The sequence below is a fragment of the Peromyscus eremicus genome, chromosome X (genome assembly GCF_949786415.1).
Source record: "Peromyscus eremicus chromosome X, PerEre_H2_v1, whole genome shotgun sequence".
NCBI classification, from domain to species: domain Eukaryota; kingdom Metazoa; phylum Chordata; class Mammalia; order Rodentia; family Cricetidae; genus Peromyscus; species Peromyscus eremicus.
This window is the reverse complement of record NC_081439.1, coordinates 40,219,545-40,242,669: the sequence shown is the minus strand read 5'-3', so window position 1 is coordinate 40,242,669 and position 23,125 is coordinate 40,219,545. Positions and strand designations below refer to the sequence as shown.

Sequence of the window (23,125 nt, the reverse complement as noted above, 5' to 3'; positions counted from 1 at the left end):
TGGACTGTACAGTTTTTCACCTTCAGAAAGGTATGAGAGCATCACAAATTATTATATTTTGCTTAGAAATGGCCTTTGCTTCAAATCTTCTATGAGCTCCCTATTGCTAGCTATTTTACTCTTTTGCCCTCATAATGCAATTAGAAGACATTGTGAAAAGATGTTTGATCTTGAAATCTATTATTTATATAGTTTTAGTAGCACATTTCATCATTTAAGTCTGTCTTATTCTTGACAAATGCTCAATAAATTGACTCAAAGTCATTTGTGCTGCAATATGTATTAACAGTTTATGGTGATCTTTGTATAAATAGTAAGAAAAGTAGAACTATTTTTGTATTACATATATTTAATATATCCAACATGTATTATATATCTCCAAAGAACACCCAGCAGTATACAAAGATATATGGTGATTGCTGAAATTTATAGATTTATCTGTGCATTACTTTAAAATATTGACCTTCATTAAAATTCATATGTTGCAACTAAACACTGGGAAGGTAATCAGCTAGCTCTAGAATCTATCAAAATCACTTATTTATGTCATTGCTTGAATGACAGTAACAAAGTTATTAAGCAAGTATAAATAATTTGATCAAATAGTATGGATAGGAAGCTAAATAATTTTTAAGTAACAACAGCATAAGTATTGAAACAGTCTGTAGAGGAAAATGATGTATATTTACTTAGTGTTCCTCCAATGTCCCCTTTAAGTGCAAGAATCCCTTAAGAATTTAGAAATAATATATGTATCTGTGGTGCTAGATAAACATTGTAAATGTAAATGCAAAAGCAGTGAATCATAATATATGCAAAGTGAGAAAAATAAATTTAGTTCTATTTATATTCTCATTTAGGTTCAGCCATAGTAAGCTTAAAGGTCAGATCCCTTACTCTAACACATTTTCATGGACTAAAAAATCATAAATCTGTGGTGATATTGTGTTCCCCAATATATTGTGTACCCTAATAAAATTATCTGGGGTCAGAGAATAGAACAGCCACTAGATATAGATGCCAGAAAATAGTGGCACAGACACCTTTAATCCTAACATTCCAAAGGCATGTTCAAAGCCACACTGGAAACAGCCAGGCATGGTGACACATGCCTTTAATCCCAGGAAGTGATGGCAGGAAGCAGAAAGGTATATAAGGCCTGAGGACCAGGAACTAGAGCTGGCTAAGCTTTTAGGCTTTTGAGCAGCAGTTCAGCTGAGATCCATTTGGATGAGGACTCAGAGGCTTCCAGTTTGAGGAAACAGGACTAGCTGAGGTATTGGCAAAGTGAGGAAGCTGTGACTTGTTCTGCTTCTCTGATCTTCCAGCATTCACCCAAATACCTGGCTCCGGGTTTGATTTTATTAATAAGAACTTTTAAAATTCATCTACATAACTCCATTTTTAGTTATGCTCAAATTTACATTTGAGAGGGTTTTTCCCTCTCACTTTATTCATATCTTATATTGTTATCCAAATCAAGAACATTTGTTATCTGGATCCTGTTGTTTGGTTTAGTTGCTTTTTCAAAGCACATGTAAGAAAGGGTCAAAAGAACATTTGGATAAATGACAAGAATTTTACAAGCCTGGGAGGTAAAACTTAAGCACAGCAATCCTCGAAGTTAAGGATGTCTGTGATAGAATAAGAGTGCTAAATTGTGTCTGATGTGTTTGGTACTAAGAAATAAAGTGATGCCAGGAATATGCCCTACTAAAGAAGACAGTCACATGCTATGGACAACACAAAGGAGTGGGCTTCATAAAAGACGGAGGCGGCAAGCAGCCTTTTTTTAATTGTTCGTTTGTTTGTTTTTTGAGACAGGGTTTCTCTGTGTAGCTTTGTGCCTTTCCTGGAACTCGCTTTGGAGACCAGGCTGGCCTCGAACTCACAGAGATCCACCTGCCTCTGCCTCCGGAGTGCTGGGAAAGTAGGTGGGAGGGTTTCAATTTTCTGTCTTCCTCCTCCCTTTTCTTTGTTTGTTTGTTTTTTTTTTTTTTTTCAGAGCTGAGGACCAAACCCAGGGCCTTGTGCTTGCTAGGCAAGTGCTCTACCACTGAGCTAAATCCCCAAGCCCCGGCAAGCAGACTTTTATTTCACTTGAAGACTTGATAACACACACCCAGCTAAATGAATTGTGTATGGAACAGTGCTGCGGAATGTCGTTCTGTATGCTGTGAATGTGTGTTGCTCTGATTGGTTGCTCTGATTGCTAATAATTGGCCAGTAGCCAGGCAGGACGTATAGGTGGGATATGCAGACAATGAGAATTCTGGGAAGAGGAAGGCTGAGTTAGGAGAAGCCAGCCAGAAACAGAGGAAGCAAGATGACAAGGCAGAACTGAAAAAAGGTACCAAGCCATGTGGCTAAACATAAATAAGAATTATTGGTTAATTTAAGTGTAAGAGCTAGTCAGTAATTAGCCTGAGCTAATGGCCGAACAGTTATAATTAAAATAAACCTCTGTGTGCTTACTTGGGGAATGCAAGTTGGAGATATTTGTCCTGACTGTTGGCCCGCTGGGACTCAGGAAAACTTCTGGCTACAGGCCTTCTGAAAACTAACTTTTTCTTGAATCCTAATTTTCACTTTGTAAGTAACCATGCACTTACCAATATAAGCAGCTCAATCTCAACAGAGGTAAAACAATAATCACATAAAGTTACTTATTGAACAAAAAACATAGAACCATTATGAAGCAAGAAATGTGGCAGTCTTTCTGAATAATGTTTTGACGATTTTTCTGACTTTTTCTCAAATTCAAAGATTTTACACACTGTTAACCAAAGGTGAATATTTAAAATGGCACATCTTATACCTTCCTCAAAATATGAAGTAGGGTAGAAAAACACAGTGTGGAGTATCAAGAAACACTTAGTGGAAGTTTATCATAAAAATCGTCTTAGTTCTCTTTAAATGATCTTGTGCTAGCTCCTGCCTAAATATATGAAACAGGTTGATGGTTACTCTAAAGTATGCACACATGTTATCTAACCCACTTAACAAGAATTTTAACCTTAATATAATCTGATCTAAGATATATATGACATTCTAACTGCACATTTGTTTAATCACATGGAAAATCTGAAAATACTTGCATTTTTAAATAAAGACTTTGTAGTGTTTGGTGGTACTTAATTTTAAGCAGTAAATTTAACTGTCAGATTTGTTAATGAAATTTTGCCTTGGTGACTATACTGAAAATGTAATGACAGAATCATGCTCTTTGTCTACCATTCCATTCAGTTCCATATATTATTTTCTTTATGAATTCTAAGAAGTGATAATGAATACATGCACAAAGGCCACCCCATCTTTCTTGTTTGCATAGTGTTATTTTATGGTGTTTGGCAGCTTAGTAAACTCTGTATTCTCCAGCTCCCTCAGGTCTCCCTCAGCTCCCACAGTCAACAGTGATACCAGAAAGTAAGGAACATTCTACCATGCAAACTTCTGTGTAGCATTCATCACATTCTCAGCAATTCCTTGGCTGGTAGATATTTTACTGCTCCTTACAACTTGGAAATCTGAAGTAGACAGACTCCTTAACTTTCTGGTTAATATCTCAGAGACGAATATCACCAATATAACTATAAACACTGATTACTGTCTTGTAAATCTTCCTCTTTCTTCTTTAGTAAATAACTGTCTTACCAGTAATTTGTGGTAAATTTGAAGGCCTAAAGAAGCAAAGGTTTTGTGGCAGTAGTTCTCAACCTTCCTAATGAGGAAACCTTTAATACAGTTCCTCATGTTGTTGTGACCCTCAACCATAAAATTATTTTTGTTGCTACTCCATAACTGTAATTTTGCTACTGTTATGAATCATGATGTAAATATCTGATATGCAGGACATCTGATATGCAACACAAGTGAAAGGACCACTCAATCCCCAAAGGGGTTGTGACCCATAGGTTGAGAACCAGTTTTGTATGCTATTCTGACCTATCCATCTCAGAAAACAGATTGTGAAAACTTACTATAATCACTAATAATACAGAAACAATATTTGAAAGTACTAATGCGAGAAGCCCTAATCTTAATTTATAGACAGCATAAAAAAGTCCTGTGCTTGCCCAACTCAGTGACACCTGTTAGGAAACTCAATCATGGCACAAAGTCTGTTTCAGTTATGTGCCCCTAGGAAAAAGCAAGCAACAGTATCTGTTCTGGTAGACTCAAACTCATCTTATGCTAAGGTCAGACAAGGCTACATATATGAAAGTACTCTGGAAGTGGTGATCAATTATTGAGGTGGCAGGGATTGGTGAAGATTTGCAGGTCAGATGATAGAAAATCAGCTTTTTACCAAATGCAAAAATTCTGAAATGCTACAAAATAGCATAACAAAAGACACATCAAACATGTCTGTAGGAATTAAAATTACAAATTTTCATATTTTCTCTGGAGCCCATGAGATATAAACTTCACAAAAGACCTGAAACACCTTTTACTTTCCCATCTTAAACAGGACTATGCTTCAATATATACTGTAGTTGAAAGCAAATTATGGACAGCAGATACTTCCTGTGCTCCATTCTAAATATTGTCTTGAAACAGTCTACGTTCTATAAGAAATGACTCATTTTTTTAATCTTTTAAAATCTCAAAGTCATGATCTTCCTGTCTCAGTTTCCCAATATTGGGATTATAGATGTATACCACTGCATATGGAAAAAAAATCACATATTTTGATATATGTACAAAGTAAAATGAATTAAATAATACTGAGATAATGGAGGGTTGATGAGGATGAGCTATATTTAAAGCCTACGTTAAAGAAATCAAGAGCTTCTTGATTTCTCCTGAGGTTGATATGAGGGTAAATAGGCCAAGAACTATCAGATCAATTGCATTTGCCAGAAAGGTTAGAAATTTCTTCCTTTATGTCATATCTCAATTTCATATATTACATAACAAATTATTATAAATTATTATGCGGGTCAAATATAACATTATATGACTATGTTGTCATTTTGGTAGCTCAAATGTTAAAAATATATAATATGGAAACTGCTTAAACTTAAAAATAAATTGAAAAATCGAGAACCTGTGACACCTAAAAGGATGACTCACTATCCAATAAGGCAAATAAAAATGATAAAATGAATAATGATTGGAAGGAGAGAAATAAAACAGTCATCACTCACAAACAACCTATTAATATATCTACACTATTTCTATAAACTACTGAAATTAATAAGTAAACTTATAGTCTATTGATGCAAATCCCCAAACGAAACTTAATTGTATTCTTCCGAATCAGAAAAAGCAAACTGATAATGAACTATTTCAAGCATACTACTTATGACAACAAAAATAACAAAATCGTCAGATAATATCTTTAAAAAGCTCAAGACCTTCTAATTTGAAAGCTTTAAAAAGTATTTAAAATAAATAACAAAATACTAAGTATATGAAAGTTATTCCACATTTATGAACTGAAAGACATGTTAATAAAAATGTCCTTTACAAATTCACCTACAATTCAATATAATACAGTTTTGACTACAACATAATTTTAACATCAACTAAAAAGCTGATTTTCAAATTTATGTTGAAATAATACACACACAAATAATATTTAAATTGAAAGAAATAAGTACAAATAGTTTTTATTGACCAACTGGTTATTGAGAGAAGAATTGGCATCTCCCTCAGGTTCCTTAAATTGTTTATAGTGAACTTTCTTTTCTTATAATGCTTACTTTAGAAACTTATAACTGTAAATTAATTATCTACTTCTATGGGCTATCAATCTTCTCTAACTCAGATATGTCTTTGAGACTGACATAAGAGCCATCTTTGTAAAACCTCATTAAAAAGTAGCACATCTATTTCCTAGTCTCTCTCTTGTAGGGTAGAAGTCTCCTTTTAGTAAGCACTTGTAAACAAATTCCCTAATTACATTAATCATCTAATACACTAACGCTCAATTATTCATCTTCTCTTCCACTCAGTTTTTCAACTATGTCATTGCATTTCATGAAGAGGAATTCAGTTCAAATAGTTTTCCTAATGGCACTAACATTGTTCCATATTTTGATAACCTTCAGTATTCTCTTTTTCCTCTTTATTATTCATTTAAATAAAATATATATAATTATATAATTTCCCCTTCCCTTTCTTCCATCAGCCCCTCCCATGTACCTCCTTATGCTTCCTCTCAACATCATGGTCTCTTTTTCCTTACCTATTATTGTTAACACACACACACACACACACACACACACACACACACACACACACACACCATCTGTTTGGTGTTACTTGAATGTGTATGCATTCAGAGCTGACAACTTGGTATTGGATAAATGATAATGCTTGGCATATTTAACTTTCTCTTATCATCTTTTACACTACAACTATTATCAATGCTGCCACTAAGCATAGTGGTGGTAGTCTAATAGATTAGTTGAAAATTCAACTGCTTAGAGTTCCTAATCTAATTAGGGTGTATACATAAACGTTTGAATATATTTATACAAATGTGATACTAAGCATCATTGATTTTTTGCAGTAAGTATTGCTGTCTTGATAAAATCTGTATGGAATATATGGGTACCAATCTCTTGCTCTCAAAACAGTGCCAGGTGAAGTGTATATAAATTGTAAATAATTAATACTTCTAGAGGTTTATCCAAGAAAAGCTTCAAGACCTGAAAATAGATATTTTTTCCTTTAGACTAAAACATAGCCACTGTAAAGGCAACATTAATTGGAATATAGTTAACGCAAACATGTGTTCATTAAAATATATAATTAATGAGTAAAATATTAAACACCTGTTAATATAGAAATTATAACCAAAGAAAGATTGGTGTCCAGAATATTTATTTAAATTCCTACAATGAATTACTAAAATAAAAGTAGATCATGCAATAGAAAAACAGATATCACACAAAAGGAGACACTTAGATGCCCAATACACAACTGAAATGGACTTAAACTTATTAGCTGTCAAATATAAGAATGAAAAACATGATATATCACTATACATTCAACAAAAAAGTTTTAAATTAACAAGAATGTTGATCAAATATCAAAGAAATTAGATGAAGCACATATGATCATTAGCTATTGGAGACTGTATAACTTTTTCCATAAAATTTGGAAGATTGTAATATCTATAAATGTAAATTCATGCATGCCACACTCTCCAAATTTCAATACCATGTATAAGCTTAATATAAAGGTGCCTTTATGTTCACATAATGGTTTTTAAAATAATGTTCTGTAACAGTGTCATACATAATAATTCCTGAATTGGAATCAAATCATGATTTTGGACAATAGAGTTTATAATAAAATTTTGAATATATTTATATAAATTAAACCCATTCAGCAATGAGAGTCAATGACTACTGTTATGCGGCATACATTTATATCAGAAATACAAGTATAAAATAATGCAGGTATGAAGAAGTATTTGCTATGCAATTTTATTTACCTTAATTTGAGAATATAGCCAAAGTAACCAGAAGTATTTTCAGTCAGATGTTATCTTTGAGGAAATTGGAAGTATATAATTTTTGTGAAGTTTCATAGGAAGTTAAAGGTTGTTGAAATCATTCTGCGTATGGGAGAGCATGGGCATATTGCCTTTTGGAAATCTTTCAAGCTCTATGTGTGCACTTTACTGAGGACTCCAGGAAATACTATTTGTTACTGTCACAGTATAAGGATTTGGTGTTTTCTGGAGACAAAACCTCACAATTCACTTTAGAATGTATTTGAATTAAAACTATTATCAGCAAAAACATTGTTACAATATATTTGGATATATTTAGTTATTTAGTAACTTTATATGGTGAGTATTATTATTATTCTCTTTGAGTTCAGTTAATAAATTGAACATAGCAGTTTATGACTCAAATAAAAAGTCATAAACCCAAGATTAAGGTGAGCTCTAAAAATCTAAAAACTGTTTTTTCAACTATATGTAGCATATAGATGCTGTGGGATGTTCTGCATGTTAAATGTGCTGCTCTGATTGGTTAATAAATAAAACACTGATTGGCCTGTAGCCAGGCAGGAAGTATAGGTGGGACAAGGAGAGAGGAGAATTCTGGGAAGTGGAAGGCTGAGTCACAGAGATGCTGCCAGCCACCACCATGAGAAGATGTTAAGATACCAAAACAGCTAGCAAGAAGTCTGAGCCATTAGGCCAAACAGTTTAAGTAATATAAGTCTCTGTGTGTTTACTTGGTTGGGTCTGAGCAGCTGCAGAACTAGCGGGTGAGAGAGATTTGTCCTGACTGTGGGCCAGGCAGGACCAGGAAAACTCTAGCTACATACAGATATTAAAATAAATTACCACAAGTTACATATCCATGAAATCGTTTGAAAGCTAGTATACATTTTCTCCTTACAAAACTTCCTATTTGGATATTCAGTTTTCACGAGAAAGATTTGAAATGCATTAGGAGTTCATAAAAGCTACATTGAAAAGTGCTTTCAGATATCCAAGCTATCCAAAACATAATTTGTCTACAACTGAATAACGCATCACATTCATATTTAAATTTAAAGGAATTAAATTTAGTCCCCAGTTCCTCATATATACCAACCACACCCCAAGGGCTCCAAACAGCTATACCTAGACAGTGGCTTGCCTGTGAGGCAAGACTGGTCTAGGAGAGGAAAATATGCAAATATTTTTAATACTTTCAATAGTGTATAGGTGATATGTTTGTGTGCTGTATTGTGTATGATTTAATATGTATAGATGTAGATAGTATGTATACATTAATGATTTAAGTTGAGAAAATGCATGGCTGTGCTAAATGTGTTTCCTTATCCTTTTTTGCTGATGGGTAACTCAGAACTGTGAAAAATTGGAAATTTTTTTAAGGTCAAATAGCAATTTTACTCTATGAAATTGTGAGATTATGTCCAGATGGAGGTATTACACACATCTAGGTACCAACTTTAGCTCTCTCATTTACAAGCTATATGATCTTAAACTTAACGTTGCTATGCATTGATTTTCTCATTTTTATACCTGACTTATATTTCCTACAATGTGTGTAAAATTATTTCAAAACGATAAGCACACAAAGTGATAGTAATTACAATAATTGTTTTATGGACAATTCAGTTAGTGTATTTTTGGTATCATGCTTTAAATGATCACTTTGTATTCAAGGTGCACTTTATTTAAAAAATAGAAGTAAAAAAGGAGCATCAAGATTTTTCATCCATATTGTCATAAATAATGCTTATTTTTAATTCTACAGGGTTTAATGTTTTAGAGAATTATCTTTCCCCTATTTTATGCCCTTGTGCTCCCAGATAAGCACTAGCAAAACCAGGAATGTTAAGTACACAAGTTTGTCTCTTCAAAGAAAGAGATTTAAAACCTGCTTTCTACCCATAAGGCTTGAAATGGATGTGGTTAACAGACTGATGAACTACTTGCTATCTCTTGGGCCAGGGCCACACCAGGCTCCAACAGACTCTTAGGCTTATCCCAGACTCTTTCTCCCTATACCTTTATATTGAGAATTGCCTCTCAGTCAATAAAACACATCCTTATGAAGATGTCACATGTAATTTACAAATTGAACAGAGTCAGTTAATTAATAGCCTGGTGACCACTGCACTGTCTGTATGGCCAGGTCATGCCTCTCCAAACAAATACATAAGTGTATGTTCATGTGTATATGTGTGTGTGTGAGTGTATGTGTGAGAGTAAGTGTGATGTAGACGTGTAAATGTGTATATATATGTATATGTGTGTGTGTGTGCGTGTGTGTCTGTGTGTGTATACAGATTTGTCCCAACCATGGGCCAGACGAGACACAGGAAAACTTTTTACTACATTTGGAGTACCAACGTGGGGCTCTTGAATTTCCATAAGGCCTAAAAGAGTTTAAAAAGGGCTTCTAAACACAAAATAATGGAGCCAAAACAGCTTTCCACTTCATGTCTCATGTGGGTTGAGATATAGAGACACCAATGGGCAGAGATGCTGTAGAATGCAGCCTTGAGTGCAGCATGGTAGATTCCTGTCACTGTACACAGTGGTGTCTGCAAGCCACACAACATGGAGTATGGTGGATATAGCTTTTGCTAGTAGAGACCAAAAAAAAAAAAAAAAAAAAGGTTTTATGCTGCTGGATGCAAGCATAGACCCACTGCTTCACAGAGTCAGCGATGAACATGGTTCCCCCAGAGCTAGCAGTAAATGTAGTTCTGCCATGATAGCAAGCTGAGGTGGGCAGAGCCAGCAGCCAAAGCTGCCGTTTCAGTTCTAGTCATACTACAATTTAAAGCAAAAGATTCACAACAGGACAAATTCAGGTGATATAAACCCTAAATAGTTTAAAATGTATGTAAAAAAGGACATAGGCTTGGAAGAGAGAGGACTAGCTGTTACACTTAAATTAACCCATAATTCTTATTTATGTTTAGCCACATGGCTTGGTACATTATTTCAGTTCTGTCTTCACATCTTGCTTCCTCTGTGTCTGGCTGGTGACTTCTGACTCAGCCTTCCTGTTCCCAGAATTCTCCTCTCTGCTTATCCTGCTTATACTATACTTCCTGCCTGACTACTGGCCAATCAGCATTTTATTTATCAACCAAATCAGAGCTACATACATTCACAGCATACAGAATGACATACCCATCAGACCTCTCTTAAAACACTTAAATACATCACATTCTTGTTTGAATTCAATATTTCCAATAAACAGCTTGCTACTTCCTAGACCTCCTTTTCCAATCTAAGAATGTCCTGGTGCAATAACAATAATTTAAGTGAAATAAGCCAAGCACAGAAAGAAGAGTATTGCATGTTGGAAAAGCCACTCATATTAGAAACTATGAAGTTTGTTTTATAAAATCACTGAGTAGATCCTTGGCCAATAGAGGATAAGAAGATTAAAGCAAGAAGGAAAAGAAAGTTGGATAACAAAAAAATTTGGAAGAATAAAAATATTAATATTCTACCACAGCACAGCTGATGGCTATGGTTCTCAATTTTTTTTTAATTTTTATTTTGCAATACAATTCAGTTCTACATATCAGCCACGGATTCCCTTGTTCTCTCCCCTCCCACCCCCCTCACCTTCCCAAATTTTTATTATATACTGTAAGTTACTAGAATGTAGGAGTTTAAAATTTCCCAAAAGAGAGAGATGATAAATTTTTAATGAGTAGAAAATATTCATCACCCTTATTTTGTCTTTGTACACTTTACACACACACACACACACACACACACACACACACACACCTGTTGCCATCCCTCAAACAAAACAAATAAAATATTAATATTGCTATTATTTAATAGACTTCAAACATTTTATAAAGTGATGTTTTGCTCCACTTAATTCCACCTAACACTGTCCTTTTATACATTAGTCTAGACTACTTAAAAGTGAAATAAGGCTATTTGATACAGAGTCAAAATGATGACCTTAAATAAGGAAGAACACTTTGTCAGGATTCTGGAAGACAGTGGTTGACAGTTACTTAATGGAAAAGGCAATCACAGGCAGCTAGGTGTGCACTGTGTTTCTGCAAATGAAAGATATAAGACATGCACATATATTTCAGCAGCTATCTCTGGGCTAATGAAATAAAAAGTGAAAATAATAAAAGCAAATTTCTTTCTCTCATTATTTATACATGTGTATTCCTTTATGTGTATGTGTGAGTGTGTGGACACACATACTCATGTATAGAGGTCAAAGGAGGGTATGGGGTTTTCTTTTCTCATACCTACTAACTTGAGGCAGTTTCTTCCTCTAAATGGTGCTCCCATACTAGACTAGAGGCCAGCAACCCCTATGATTTTCCTGTCTCTTGTACCCTCATGGAGCTGGGTTACATCCCTGCTTTATGTGGGTACTGGGATCAAAACTCCCATGCTCATAACAGAGAATCAATCAGTTTTAAACTCTGGGTCATCTTTCAGGCCTCAGAAAGTATCTTTCTAAATGATGACATTAAGCCTTACGCTCAGTACTCCCAAATTTCCTTATATGAAGTTTAACCCAGTCTTCATTTATGAGTTCTATGGACTGTTCTCAAGCTGCTTCTGTCCCGAAAGCATCACGTTAAATAATTATATCATAAGGCTATTTGTGTTAGGGCAGCTAAAGCCAATGTGTTTCTAGTATTTGGAAATATTACTTGTCTTATAAAATGTTCTGTTTCATTTTTTAACCAGTCACCATTCAGAAGGAATTTTGATCTACAGGCTTTTAAAATCTTTTCTGAAAATGTATGGAAAAGGTTGAATATTGGATTTTTGCCTCCCAACAATTAGTCATTTTCACATCAGAAGTTTGGAGTTTTTTTCAAATTCAGTATTTTATTCTGTCAGCCATATGTATGTGTGCAATACAAAATTGACCCTAACTTGCATGATATATTAGCATACACTATAACATAAAGGTTGTCAGATCTCAACAATATTATTAGAATATAAGTAACTGACAGAGGTTGAAATAAATAGTGGTGCTTTGTGGAAAAAATATTCAATCTGTTAGAAAATTTTTACTCCTTTGTCACTTAATAACATGAAATGGCATTGTTGCAGAATGGCAGTCTAAAGCAGTAACTCAAGGACATGACATTTCACTGGAATGAAAAAAAAATAATTAACACAAGAGACAAGAATACAAAGATAAGAATTCAGAAGCTGTGTTATAGGTCAGGTTGGAGCTACTGTTAGGAACTACTTTAGGCTCATAAAGTCACTTCAACTGGTAATGGAGGGGATCCTCTGAGATATTAAACTTGCGGCCCCTATCTGCCACAAAGGAAGGACAGCTCTTTCTTGGGCCCAATGAACCTTATAAGCAGCAGACTAAGGAGATAGTTTAGTAAATAAAGTGCTTCTCATGCAACCAAGAGCACCAGGAGTTGATCCCCAGGCACCCATGTAGAAAAGAAGGAGCAGTGATGCATACCCATAATCCCAGTACCCAGAATTGGAAGATGGAGACAGGAGGATCACTGGGATCTGCTGGCCAGCCAGTCTGGCAAAATTGATGAGTTCAAGTTGAGAGAGAAACTCTGTCTCAAAAACTAAGGTTGAGAGTGGTTGATGAGTATACCCACTTTCCATCTCTGGCTCCATACGTATATGCACATACTTGGGCATGCACATATAAAACAGAACTTTGAAATATCCACATTATCATTTTTTATGTTGTTTTTAATATTTATTTTTCATTTATGTGTATGTGTAGGTGCCTGAGTGTACTTCTGTGCACCATGTTTTGGCAGGAGACCCCTGAGGTAAGAATATGGGTCAGAGCCCTTTTATCTAGATACAGATAGTTGTGAGTTGCCATGTGGCTGTTGTTCTTTGCAAAAGCAACTGCACTAACCTCTGAGACTTCTCTCCATCCTTGTTTTTGGCCTGGAGTGGGCAGGTTCTCATTTACCAATGCTGATTATTGTCAAGCTGAGTCTAGCCTCAAACTCCCAATACTCATGACTCTACCATTGAAGTGCTAGAATTACAGGCACTTGCTACCATACTTCATCATTCCTTAAGCAAAAATACCTGAAATTAGGTTGGAAAGGAGGTTTGAATGGCTGAATATCTATTCTAACTAACTTTTATCATTTAAAACACCCAATGTTTTCATGAGAACAAAAATTGAAAGATTAAAGGAATGAATACCAAAGGTACTAATATTTTCATAATTTAGTAAATTTCAAGTTAATTTTTGCCCACATTCAGATTGTAGGTTTGAAGCATACATAAACAGTATTGTTTGCATAGTTCTCTAATGCATACAGTTTAAGTACAATAAGAAATAATTAGATCTAGCCGGGCGGTGGTGGTGCACACCTTTAATCCCAGCACTCGGGAGGCAGAGGCAGGCGGTTCTCTGTGAGTTCGAGGCCAGCCTGGCCTACCAAGTGAGTCCCAGGAAAGGCGCAAAGCTACACAGAGAAACCCTGTCTCGAAAAAAAAAATAATAATAATTAGATCTGAATTTGTGGATTTCCTCAAAGGCATGGAAATTAGTGTGTGCACCACTTTAAGTTAATGAAACTGAGAATGCCCAAATGGAGAATGATTTGAATTTGAATGATTAATATATTAATTTACCTACATTAAATGAATTACATTCTGAATTTTCTAAATACATTAATTGGAATTAAATGTTGAAAAGGACATAATTCAGGTAAAAACAAATCTGACCTTAAGTTGTTCTTCCAAAGCCGCCGTAGCATGATCGCCACTGGATTCATCAACCACTACCACCATGTGAGTTAGAGAGTTGACCCTGACTTGTTCCTGCTCTAGATCTTCTTGAAGCACCTGAAAGAAAATAATCCAAAAGTAAATATTAAAAACATCTCTTCCCAAGTGCATGTGAGTTCTTTCTCCCACACGTGGAGTCATGCAATCACTCAATAACCTAGATTGATTTCAAACCATTTCTGTAAGTTTACTCAGTGATTATATTCTCTATTTCATTTGAATTCCAGAGTATGATGGCAGATCCTACATTGTGAAGGCTACAGGTAGAGTGCACATCTTCTCACACACTCTCTACCTTTTCAAGGACTTTATCTTTAATCATCTGTACTACTAGCATCCTTGGTATTATCTACTTTACTAAAATTTCCAAATACCATTGAAATAAAGTAATCACTTTTGACCCAAAAGTCTGAATTTTCTATTTAATATGTTAATATTCACTGGGAAATATTCTATTTTTAAAATGATCCTTTGTGCTTAGTTAATTTGACCTTCATTGCCCACTATCACATCAAAGTATTTCTTTCAAAGATTGCCAAATCCAATATCCATTTTGGCAGCATCTCATTTCACATTATTAAGTATCTTCTGTCTGAAGAGACATTTCTTTGCTAGTTTTCTCTAGTTCTGCCATTTGCTTACTCACATCTATCAGTATCTTACTGCATGTTTCAAGAAATAAAATTTTACAAGGATTTGGCAAAAACATCCCTACCTGGAGCTGCAGTCCCCCAAAACCTCAGTACAGTACACTATTATGGGGATTTCATCTAATTGGTATTTAAATATTCTAGATAACTAGATTTGTTCTCAAAGTATTTTGTTATATAACACATTAATGGAAAGATAGTTTGGAAATATTGTCTTTTAGTTTCTGGCAATCCTACTGCCTGTACATACAAAACTGTAATGACTGGGACCAATCAGTCTCCTTCTTAGTTTTTCAAATGTTATGAAAGTTGTAGGTGACCTTATTAGGATGGATGAACCACAATTTCAAAAGCATGAACACTTTAATCCTAGACTTTTATATTTCAAGCCTCAATATTTTAGATTACTCTAAGATAACTTCTTTATAATTCTAACAAGATTTTCATGCTACATTTTCAAGTGAAGGAATTTATGATAAAATGACTATGCTCCTATTTTGTGTGTGAAATGTATACTGCCCATCATGAATTTGACATCCTAGAGCTTGCACTGGTTAATAAACCTCTTTCTTCCAGGAGACTGAAAATAGAAACATTAACATTCAAAGTTGTCCTTGAAGGTGATGTCAAGTATCCCCCCCACCTCCTCTTTCTTTGAGTTATATAAGCTAAGACTTTTAGCTTGTCAGCCAGGAATTTTTAGAACAATTAAGACAATTATTAGTTTGCCAGAATATTATAATCTGGCTTCTATAACTTTAGAAAACTATTTTCCTATATTTCCACATGAAGTTTTATATATATAATCATATATTCAAAGTAAAAGTGTACTAGGAAATAATACCAGACTGAACAACATTTTACACATAAATTATAGTCACTGCTTTAATATGATGGTAAAGGAACATGTAGAAATCACTGTTTGATTCATGAAGTACTTCTACAGAGCAAATCTTTATAAAGTATATGTGATAAATGTACTATTGATTTTTCTAGTATTAAACTGATTTCTTATTGTGTATTTGTTATAAAATGAGATATTTGAGTTTTTTTCCATTTTCATTGATGATATATATCTCATTCTTTCGAAAAATATTAATACAAGGTATTATTGAAACTAATGATGATTTGATAACTTTAAAATGAAAGTATCACTTTGATCTGAATGACCAGAGGAATTTGTAGAAACATAGGAAGGGCTCTCTATATTGGCTTACTGAGCACATAGCGCTGGATTAAACTCCACATATGACTTAATCTTATGTCCAATAGCTATTCTTCTCTTCTGTGACTTTTTAATATTATAACATCTCTGGCTTAAATTGATAATGTTGAAGTTTTTCGAGCAAATTTAGTAGTTGCAAAATAGAAACCCTTGTAAAATTCCTTGTTCTGACTTTTCAATACCCAAAATCATTAAGAATGATTATTGCAGTATTATTGCTTTCCAATATTATCAATAAAGGAAAGATTATAAAACACAATGTCTGGAGACTACTTTTGAAAGTCATTTTTTATATAAGTAGCAAAATGTCAAACAGAAATTGTATGTTTGCTGTCTTATCTTTGAAGGTAAAAGAAAATGCTTGCCTGGCTTCCTGCTTGATATCATGTATTTTTAAGACTACCAAATATGGTTACAATATTTTAATTAAAATTTTAGTTAAATATTGACTTGTTAGGGAATTGAATTTCTCATAGTTATATTTATACAATAGAAGTTTGTTGCTGTGCTCATTAAGCCTGAAATATGAGCCAAGTTATTTCCAAATACAGATATATCCCCAGAGTAATACATTAAAGTTTGACTATTCAAAACCTTCATCTTCAAGTCAAAATTCTGTCTTATGTAACTACAAAAGTGGTTTTCATTATCAAAAATGTACAATTTACATATATATGTGCTGGCTATTTTATGATCCATTATTTTTATTAAATTGATGCTTTTGTCACACTGGCCAGGTTAGTAATCCATCATGCTCCTAATTAAATTTCTATACCATTATTAGATACAAATGTCAGTGATATTTGTTCTCTAATATCAAATAGCAATCTTTTCTTCCTTATGACAAGAGAAAAGGGCAACAGCGAAATACATTAAAAACTCTTAGATTTAACAAACTGAAGTTTTATCATACCTCTCTTTTTCTAAATAATGCTTTAAATAAAGGACTTTACCAAATTTTAACCTCTTAGTACTAGATCTCAATATTATAATTCAAATGTGATTTTCTTCTATAATTCCTTAAAATGTCACCAATAGTACAAACTTTTTTGTTCTCACTAGCCCAAACAGCTTGGGAACACTCATTGGAAAAAGTAACTTCAGTGTTCAAGACCCATGTTACCTTGTTAGTTCTCTATTCGGATATGAGATAATGCTTAACTAATGAACACGAGGAAGTATGTCAGTACAGAAAAATTTTAGACTTGCACTTAGATGTAAAGATCAGCTCATATAGAAAGATAAATATAGTAAAAACTAAAACAAGGTGGGATGCCTTGTTTTTCAAGAATTTTGTACTGGTTCCTTTGGTCAAAGTACAGATTCAATGTACCTGGATTCATAACTGCTGTGGTTACCTTTGTGCACACTCTCTTTCAATCCTCCTACTATATTCATTAGAATATTGACAGCATTCCCAGAAAGTTGACACAAATAGAAACACATATCCCCACTGAAAAACAACATATATAATGCTTTCTGTATAGATTCTAAGAATAGCAGCTTCTTCCTCCCAAAAACTTTTAAGATATGGTTAATTATAAATACTACATTTAAAAAGGTTACAGAGCCTATCTACCAAATATACTATGTGAAAAGATCTTACAAACACAGATAACTTCTAGGAACAGGGATTAGTTGCCCATCTAGGAAAGTAATGTTTAATATAAAAACCACATAACAAAATGCCCGTGATGTTTATGATTAATTAACTAACTCAAAATTCTGGACACATATTGGCTTAAAATTCAAATCACAACATCTTATGCTTTCACTGAAAATGATGGAGAAATGGGCCATTTATTTTTGTTCTTTTTTTTCTAGCCACTGCTAATTCCCTGTTTTCATAAACTCTACATTGTACTAGCTTCTATATCCCTAGGTACCCTGAGTGAAATGATCTGGTAATGATTTCCAATTTTATTTTCAGTCAAATATTCACTTTGCTAAGCCTGGCTGCCTGAAGTATTGTCCATCTCCCTGTGTGGATCTATTATGGCACATAAACTGTTGTACATTCACTGAATGTTTTAAATAAGCTTCCCTAGCAGGTTCTTCTAGAAAAGCCTGTATTTTGGTCTTCAATTCTTTACATAGGACTTGATACTTTTATATCAAACTCCATTATTTTTACCTTTTGGCTACAAGGGAGTGTTTTTGTGTCTGTCAAGCCTTGGAACTACCAAGTGGGAGAAGACTTCTAAAAAGACAGCTTCAACAAGCAAATTTGAGAGGACATAGAAACACTGATTTTCATCACCTAAAAGTGAGTTCCATTATTAAGAAAAACTGTCTTAATAACAGATACTATACTTATAAATAAAAAATTCATATTGTCAGTGATTGACAACACAGTATGGGGAACATTAACCAAAGTCTATCAGAGATTCGGTATCAGAAGACAGAGTTGCTAGCTTTGATCCCTGTATCTCTTGCTAAATTAAGCTTCAACATTCTAACTAGCACAAAACTATCTAGCAAAACTCTGAGACAGACTAAGGTACAATTGATTAGCATTTTGCCCAATGCAACATGAACTATATAAATATTACCAGCCAATTATCTCTGAAACCTCATAATTAGGCATATTCAGAAGAAAGCTGTTAAACCAAGCCACAAGAACCCAGTACTGACCTGACTACTCTTCCTCATCTAATCCACTGTGCCTTTCATTGTCTAGTAAATGTGCTTCTAGCTATTCATAAAGTGCCAGTCTGACATTACAGCAAAGTTTATGGTCTGAAAAAATCTATAATTGATCTAAAATACTTAAACATTTAAAAATATTTCTTTTTAGTATTTGTATGTATATGTGCCTTGGTGTAAGGGTAGGGACATTTGGGTGTGTGTGCACACATGTGCATTGGTGTGAGTAGAGATGAATGTGTGTGTGTCAGGTACACACAGAGACCAGAAGAGCATGTAGATGATCCCCTGGAGCCAGAGTTCTAGGAATTTGTGAGTCACTTGACTTATGTGCTGAGATATGAACTCTTGTCTTAGTGTAGTAGACAGGAAAGAGCTCTTCTCTGCTTATCCATACCCCATCCCCCTAAAATCCTCATTAAATTTGCATATTATTTATACAAGATTAACAGAGATTCATAATTGGTTAAAGAGTAATGTATAAGTAACTATGTGTGCTCAGCTGTGGATGAATCATCTCTTTCTACCACCCATCATCCAAGGCCCAGGGAACATCTTGCAAAGATGTGGGAGTACAGAAAGAATGTAACAGCCAGCAGGTGGGAAGAAGAGTTATGAAATACTGACATGGCACATATGCTGCACACAGCAACTCACAGATACTATGGTTACTTGCACAAGACCAGTCAAAATTTCAGTACAGATAGGGGAGGCGCCCTTGAGGTCGAAACTTTGATTGAGGAACTACTGAAAGTTAATGGCTGCTGAGGAAGACAGAGTCACTTTTCTTTGGGATTGTGGCCACTGGTAGGTCGAACGTATCACAACTGATGGCCCTACACACATAGGAATGTCGTATGGACAGCACTAATTAAACTCAAAGGATTATCAATAAGAAAAATAAAGAAAGAGCCATGAAGTTGAGAAGGAGATATAGTGGTGGGAACACTAGAGGGGAGTTGGAAGGAGGTAGTGATTGATTAATATGATCAGAAAGCATCATATAAGTGTTTGCAAATTTTGATAAATGAATACAAATATAATTTAAAGTAAAACAGAAGTTTTAAGTTGACAAATCTAAGGATTTTTTTGCTGAAAAAATCAACAAGAGACATGTCATAAGATAAAAATCATAATCACGGAATGGAAGTCCTTAATTTTCTTGCCATTACCTCTCTCCCTATAATCAATTAATGTATGCATCCATGTATATGGCATAAAATGCCACCATTAATCTCAGTTAAATCAATCTATTTCTTATTCCCCTTCTCAGATAGTAATGCAATTAACATAATGAGCTTATTTCCCCCTTTGCTTTACTTGTCCCTTTAGGTCTAATTTACAGAAAACGCTACAGTATGAATATAAATATACTACTGCCTTAAAATTTTTGATTCTGAGCATCCCAGGAACAGTTATCACTAGTGTACTTTTCCATCATGGTTCACTCTAAGTTTTAAGGCCTCTATATATTTAATCTCTGTCATTTACCTCTAAAAATTAACAATACTATTAGAGCACTGCTAAGTTTCTGGGATACTTTTCTGCATGGTCTCTAAACTATAGGTTCACAGATGGAATCATGATTTAATGAAGCTCCAAAATAGAGGGCAAGTTTCTTTGTTTGAATGCAGAAAGATGAAGGTTAAAAACAGGGGTCTTCGTAAATGTGTCACTCAGAAACATATTCAAAGCATAGGCAGGGAGATCTCTTTAGTTTATGAATTCAAACAGCCTAGATAATACTGCAAGATAAAAAGAAAATTGGAAATTACCAGTTGCTGGAGATGTTACTTTGTGCAATCTCTTAGTAAAGATTTATTTATATGTCAAAATCTCCCTAACACAAGTTTACTGCTGCAGTGAAATGAGATAATACTTTAGAAGCAGCCAGCACAATGTTTAGTGGTACTAGAAGGAGTAAAGAACTGTGTATTTTATTATGGAATATGTACATGTAATTATCCTATTAATAAGCCGAATGCATAGGAATAACCCACCTGAGTACAATTACTTATTCCTGTTATTCTTGTTAATCACAGTTCATACCTTTTGGTTACTAAATGTTGTCAGTGTGCTTAAATTATAGAGCACAACATTAAAATATCATTCAATAATTGTGCAATCCTTAGTATAAAGAACTTATGTCTTCAGTTGTTAGGAGAGCATCAGCTACAACACCTAAGAACATGCAGATCATTATTATTGTTACAATAATCATAGACATTATCTAGAATACAGGTGTTTTTGCAATCTACCACTTAAAATGGTAGTAGAAAACCTAGTCTTTTAAACTAGATTTAAGAAATTATAACAGTATTATAAACATACAATTATGTAGAATTCATGAAAGTAACACTATTTCTTTTACTTTAAATCATATGTATTTATATGAAGATAATATTACTGTGAAAATGATTCTACAGTAAATATAAATGAAGGTGTTTGCATAAGGAAATCAAACTGGTATGGGGACAAAGAAGAAAACCTACAACAAGAAACATGATATAGTTCCATGTAAGTCATTTTATAGAAATATTTCTTATCATTTAGAGTTGTTTTATTGTAGATACACATAATTTTATTGCTTATTCCAGTTGTGAAATTATTTTACCCCTGTCAGAAAGGTAGCAATGTTGAGGACAGTTTATGTAATGAAACATTGAAAATTATTAAAACATGTGTTCTGATAAAACATTCCCTAAGCAATTATTTCTTAAGTACTCTGCTAGACATTGTAGAAACACAGATGAGTTTTGGTTCTTTGCTTATAGTATGCTATTTTTGTCCTGAGTGTATTGTTTATCTTTACTTACATAGGCATCAAACTTTCATTAAGCACTTACAAGGGCAAAGACTAGGAATTCGAGTGGGGCTTCACAGCAGTAAGAATGGGTAATTTTAATCCTTAGGTTGGGGGAGAGCTTGCTAAGCACAAAAAGCAGTATTTGATTTTAAGGCATTCTCAAGGCTTATCTGACTTACTCATCCTCTTCCCAAATACTGCATCTCTTTTTATTGCCTACTTTCTTAGTTCCAACTCCGGTCTTCCAATTGCCTAGTCTCAAAAAGCTGTTATTTAAAGCTCTTTTCTCATTCTCTAATTCTAGGCCTGTTGGCTCAGCTGTTAAGCTCCAAAATGTTTCTTACACCCGTTCATAATTTTTTCAGGCTGTGCATACTTGCTGGAATAGTCTTCTAAGATGTCATTTTGCCTCCCACTTTCCTGTGATATCATTTCTCTTACTAGACATATTGTACACAAAATTGAGGTTTTTTTTTCTAAATTGCTATTCATTTTACTTTAATTTCAGAGCCAAGGTGGTTCCTTATGACCCATAGAAAAACTGAACCTGTCTGGGTCTCCTGTATAATACCCCCCACACTGAAACTGAAATCTTCTAGCTCTGGTGATGTAGAACTTTAATGCAAGATCCAGACCAAACGCACTTTATCCTTTCTAACTTCATTTCCTTTATTCCAACAGATCACCAACTTCAACTCTTATGCCATTTGCTTAATCTGCCTCATGCATGGTTCCTTGTTTTTTGTCTCTATCTGGATACTGGACTGTGAGATGCTTGAGAAGGATTTCAGGGACAGTCGGTCTTTGTATTCCTTACTGCACCCAGAAGCTTTAATGAGTGTTTGCTCAGAGCTACTGGGATGCAGTGGGATGAAATGAAAGGTCAGTTCCTTTGGCAGGATTACACCAAACCTTCTCTGTTACATGAACGTCCAGATCATTTTAAAGGTCATCAGATGAGAACATTTCACATTCTTGGCAACTGAAATGTTTGAAATTAACTTCAAGGAAAGAACAGGTGACTGACCTTCTAGTGGGTTATTTGGTTGTATTAATTAGCATTTAACATGGAACATCCACTGGAGTCTGAACATAGTGCACATTACATTTATAGTTTCATATTTTAATGACTTGTGAGGACATTGTTGATGCTGTCATTGAGACAACGTTCAAAAATCTAGGTCTGAAAAGGTTTGGAAACCTAGCTGAGTAACCAAAACTCCATGTCAGTCTGACTACCATGGAACACAATTTTATCGCGATGCTTTTTCCTTTTGATGGGAATTCCCTCCAAATATTAAGTTCCTTCCCAATTAATGAAATCTCCAAACCACAGAAGGCACTTCCTCCTCAATAGTATGCTTACTAATTTAAGATAATTTCCTTATTAGCATAACTAAAACACTCCATCTCTCAGACAGAGATTATCAGTCAGAATGATTTCGGACATGTTTCAATGTATTCAGTCCTCAAAGTAACCCCCTAAATGTCCTTTTCAAAGGAAGAGCTAGGAAGATTAATGGAAAGGGGTTTGATTTGGTTTTTTTGTTTTACTTTAA

The 23,125-nt window shown here is 34.3% G+C and overlaps 1 protein-coding gene across 8 annotated transcripts in view; it reads right to left on the bottom strand.

The window, feature by feature from the left end:
* Dmd (dystrophin) overlaps positions 1-23,125 on the bottom strand; it is a 2,092,376-nt gene that overhangs the window by 1,416,969 nt on the left and 652,282 nt on the right. For all 8 annotated transcript variants that reach the window (XM_059250112.1, XM_059250109.1, XM_059250111.1 and 5 more), the window contains one exon: positions 14,177-14,296. In XM_059250112.1, coding sequence (XP_059106095.1) covers positions 14,177-14,296 — 120 coding nt within the window. The remainder of the gene's footprint in view (positions 1-14,176; positions 14,297-23,125) is intronic.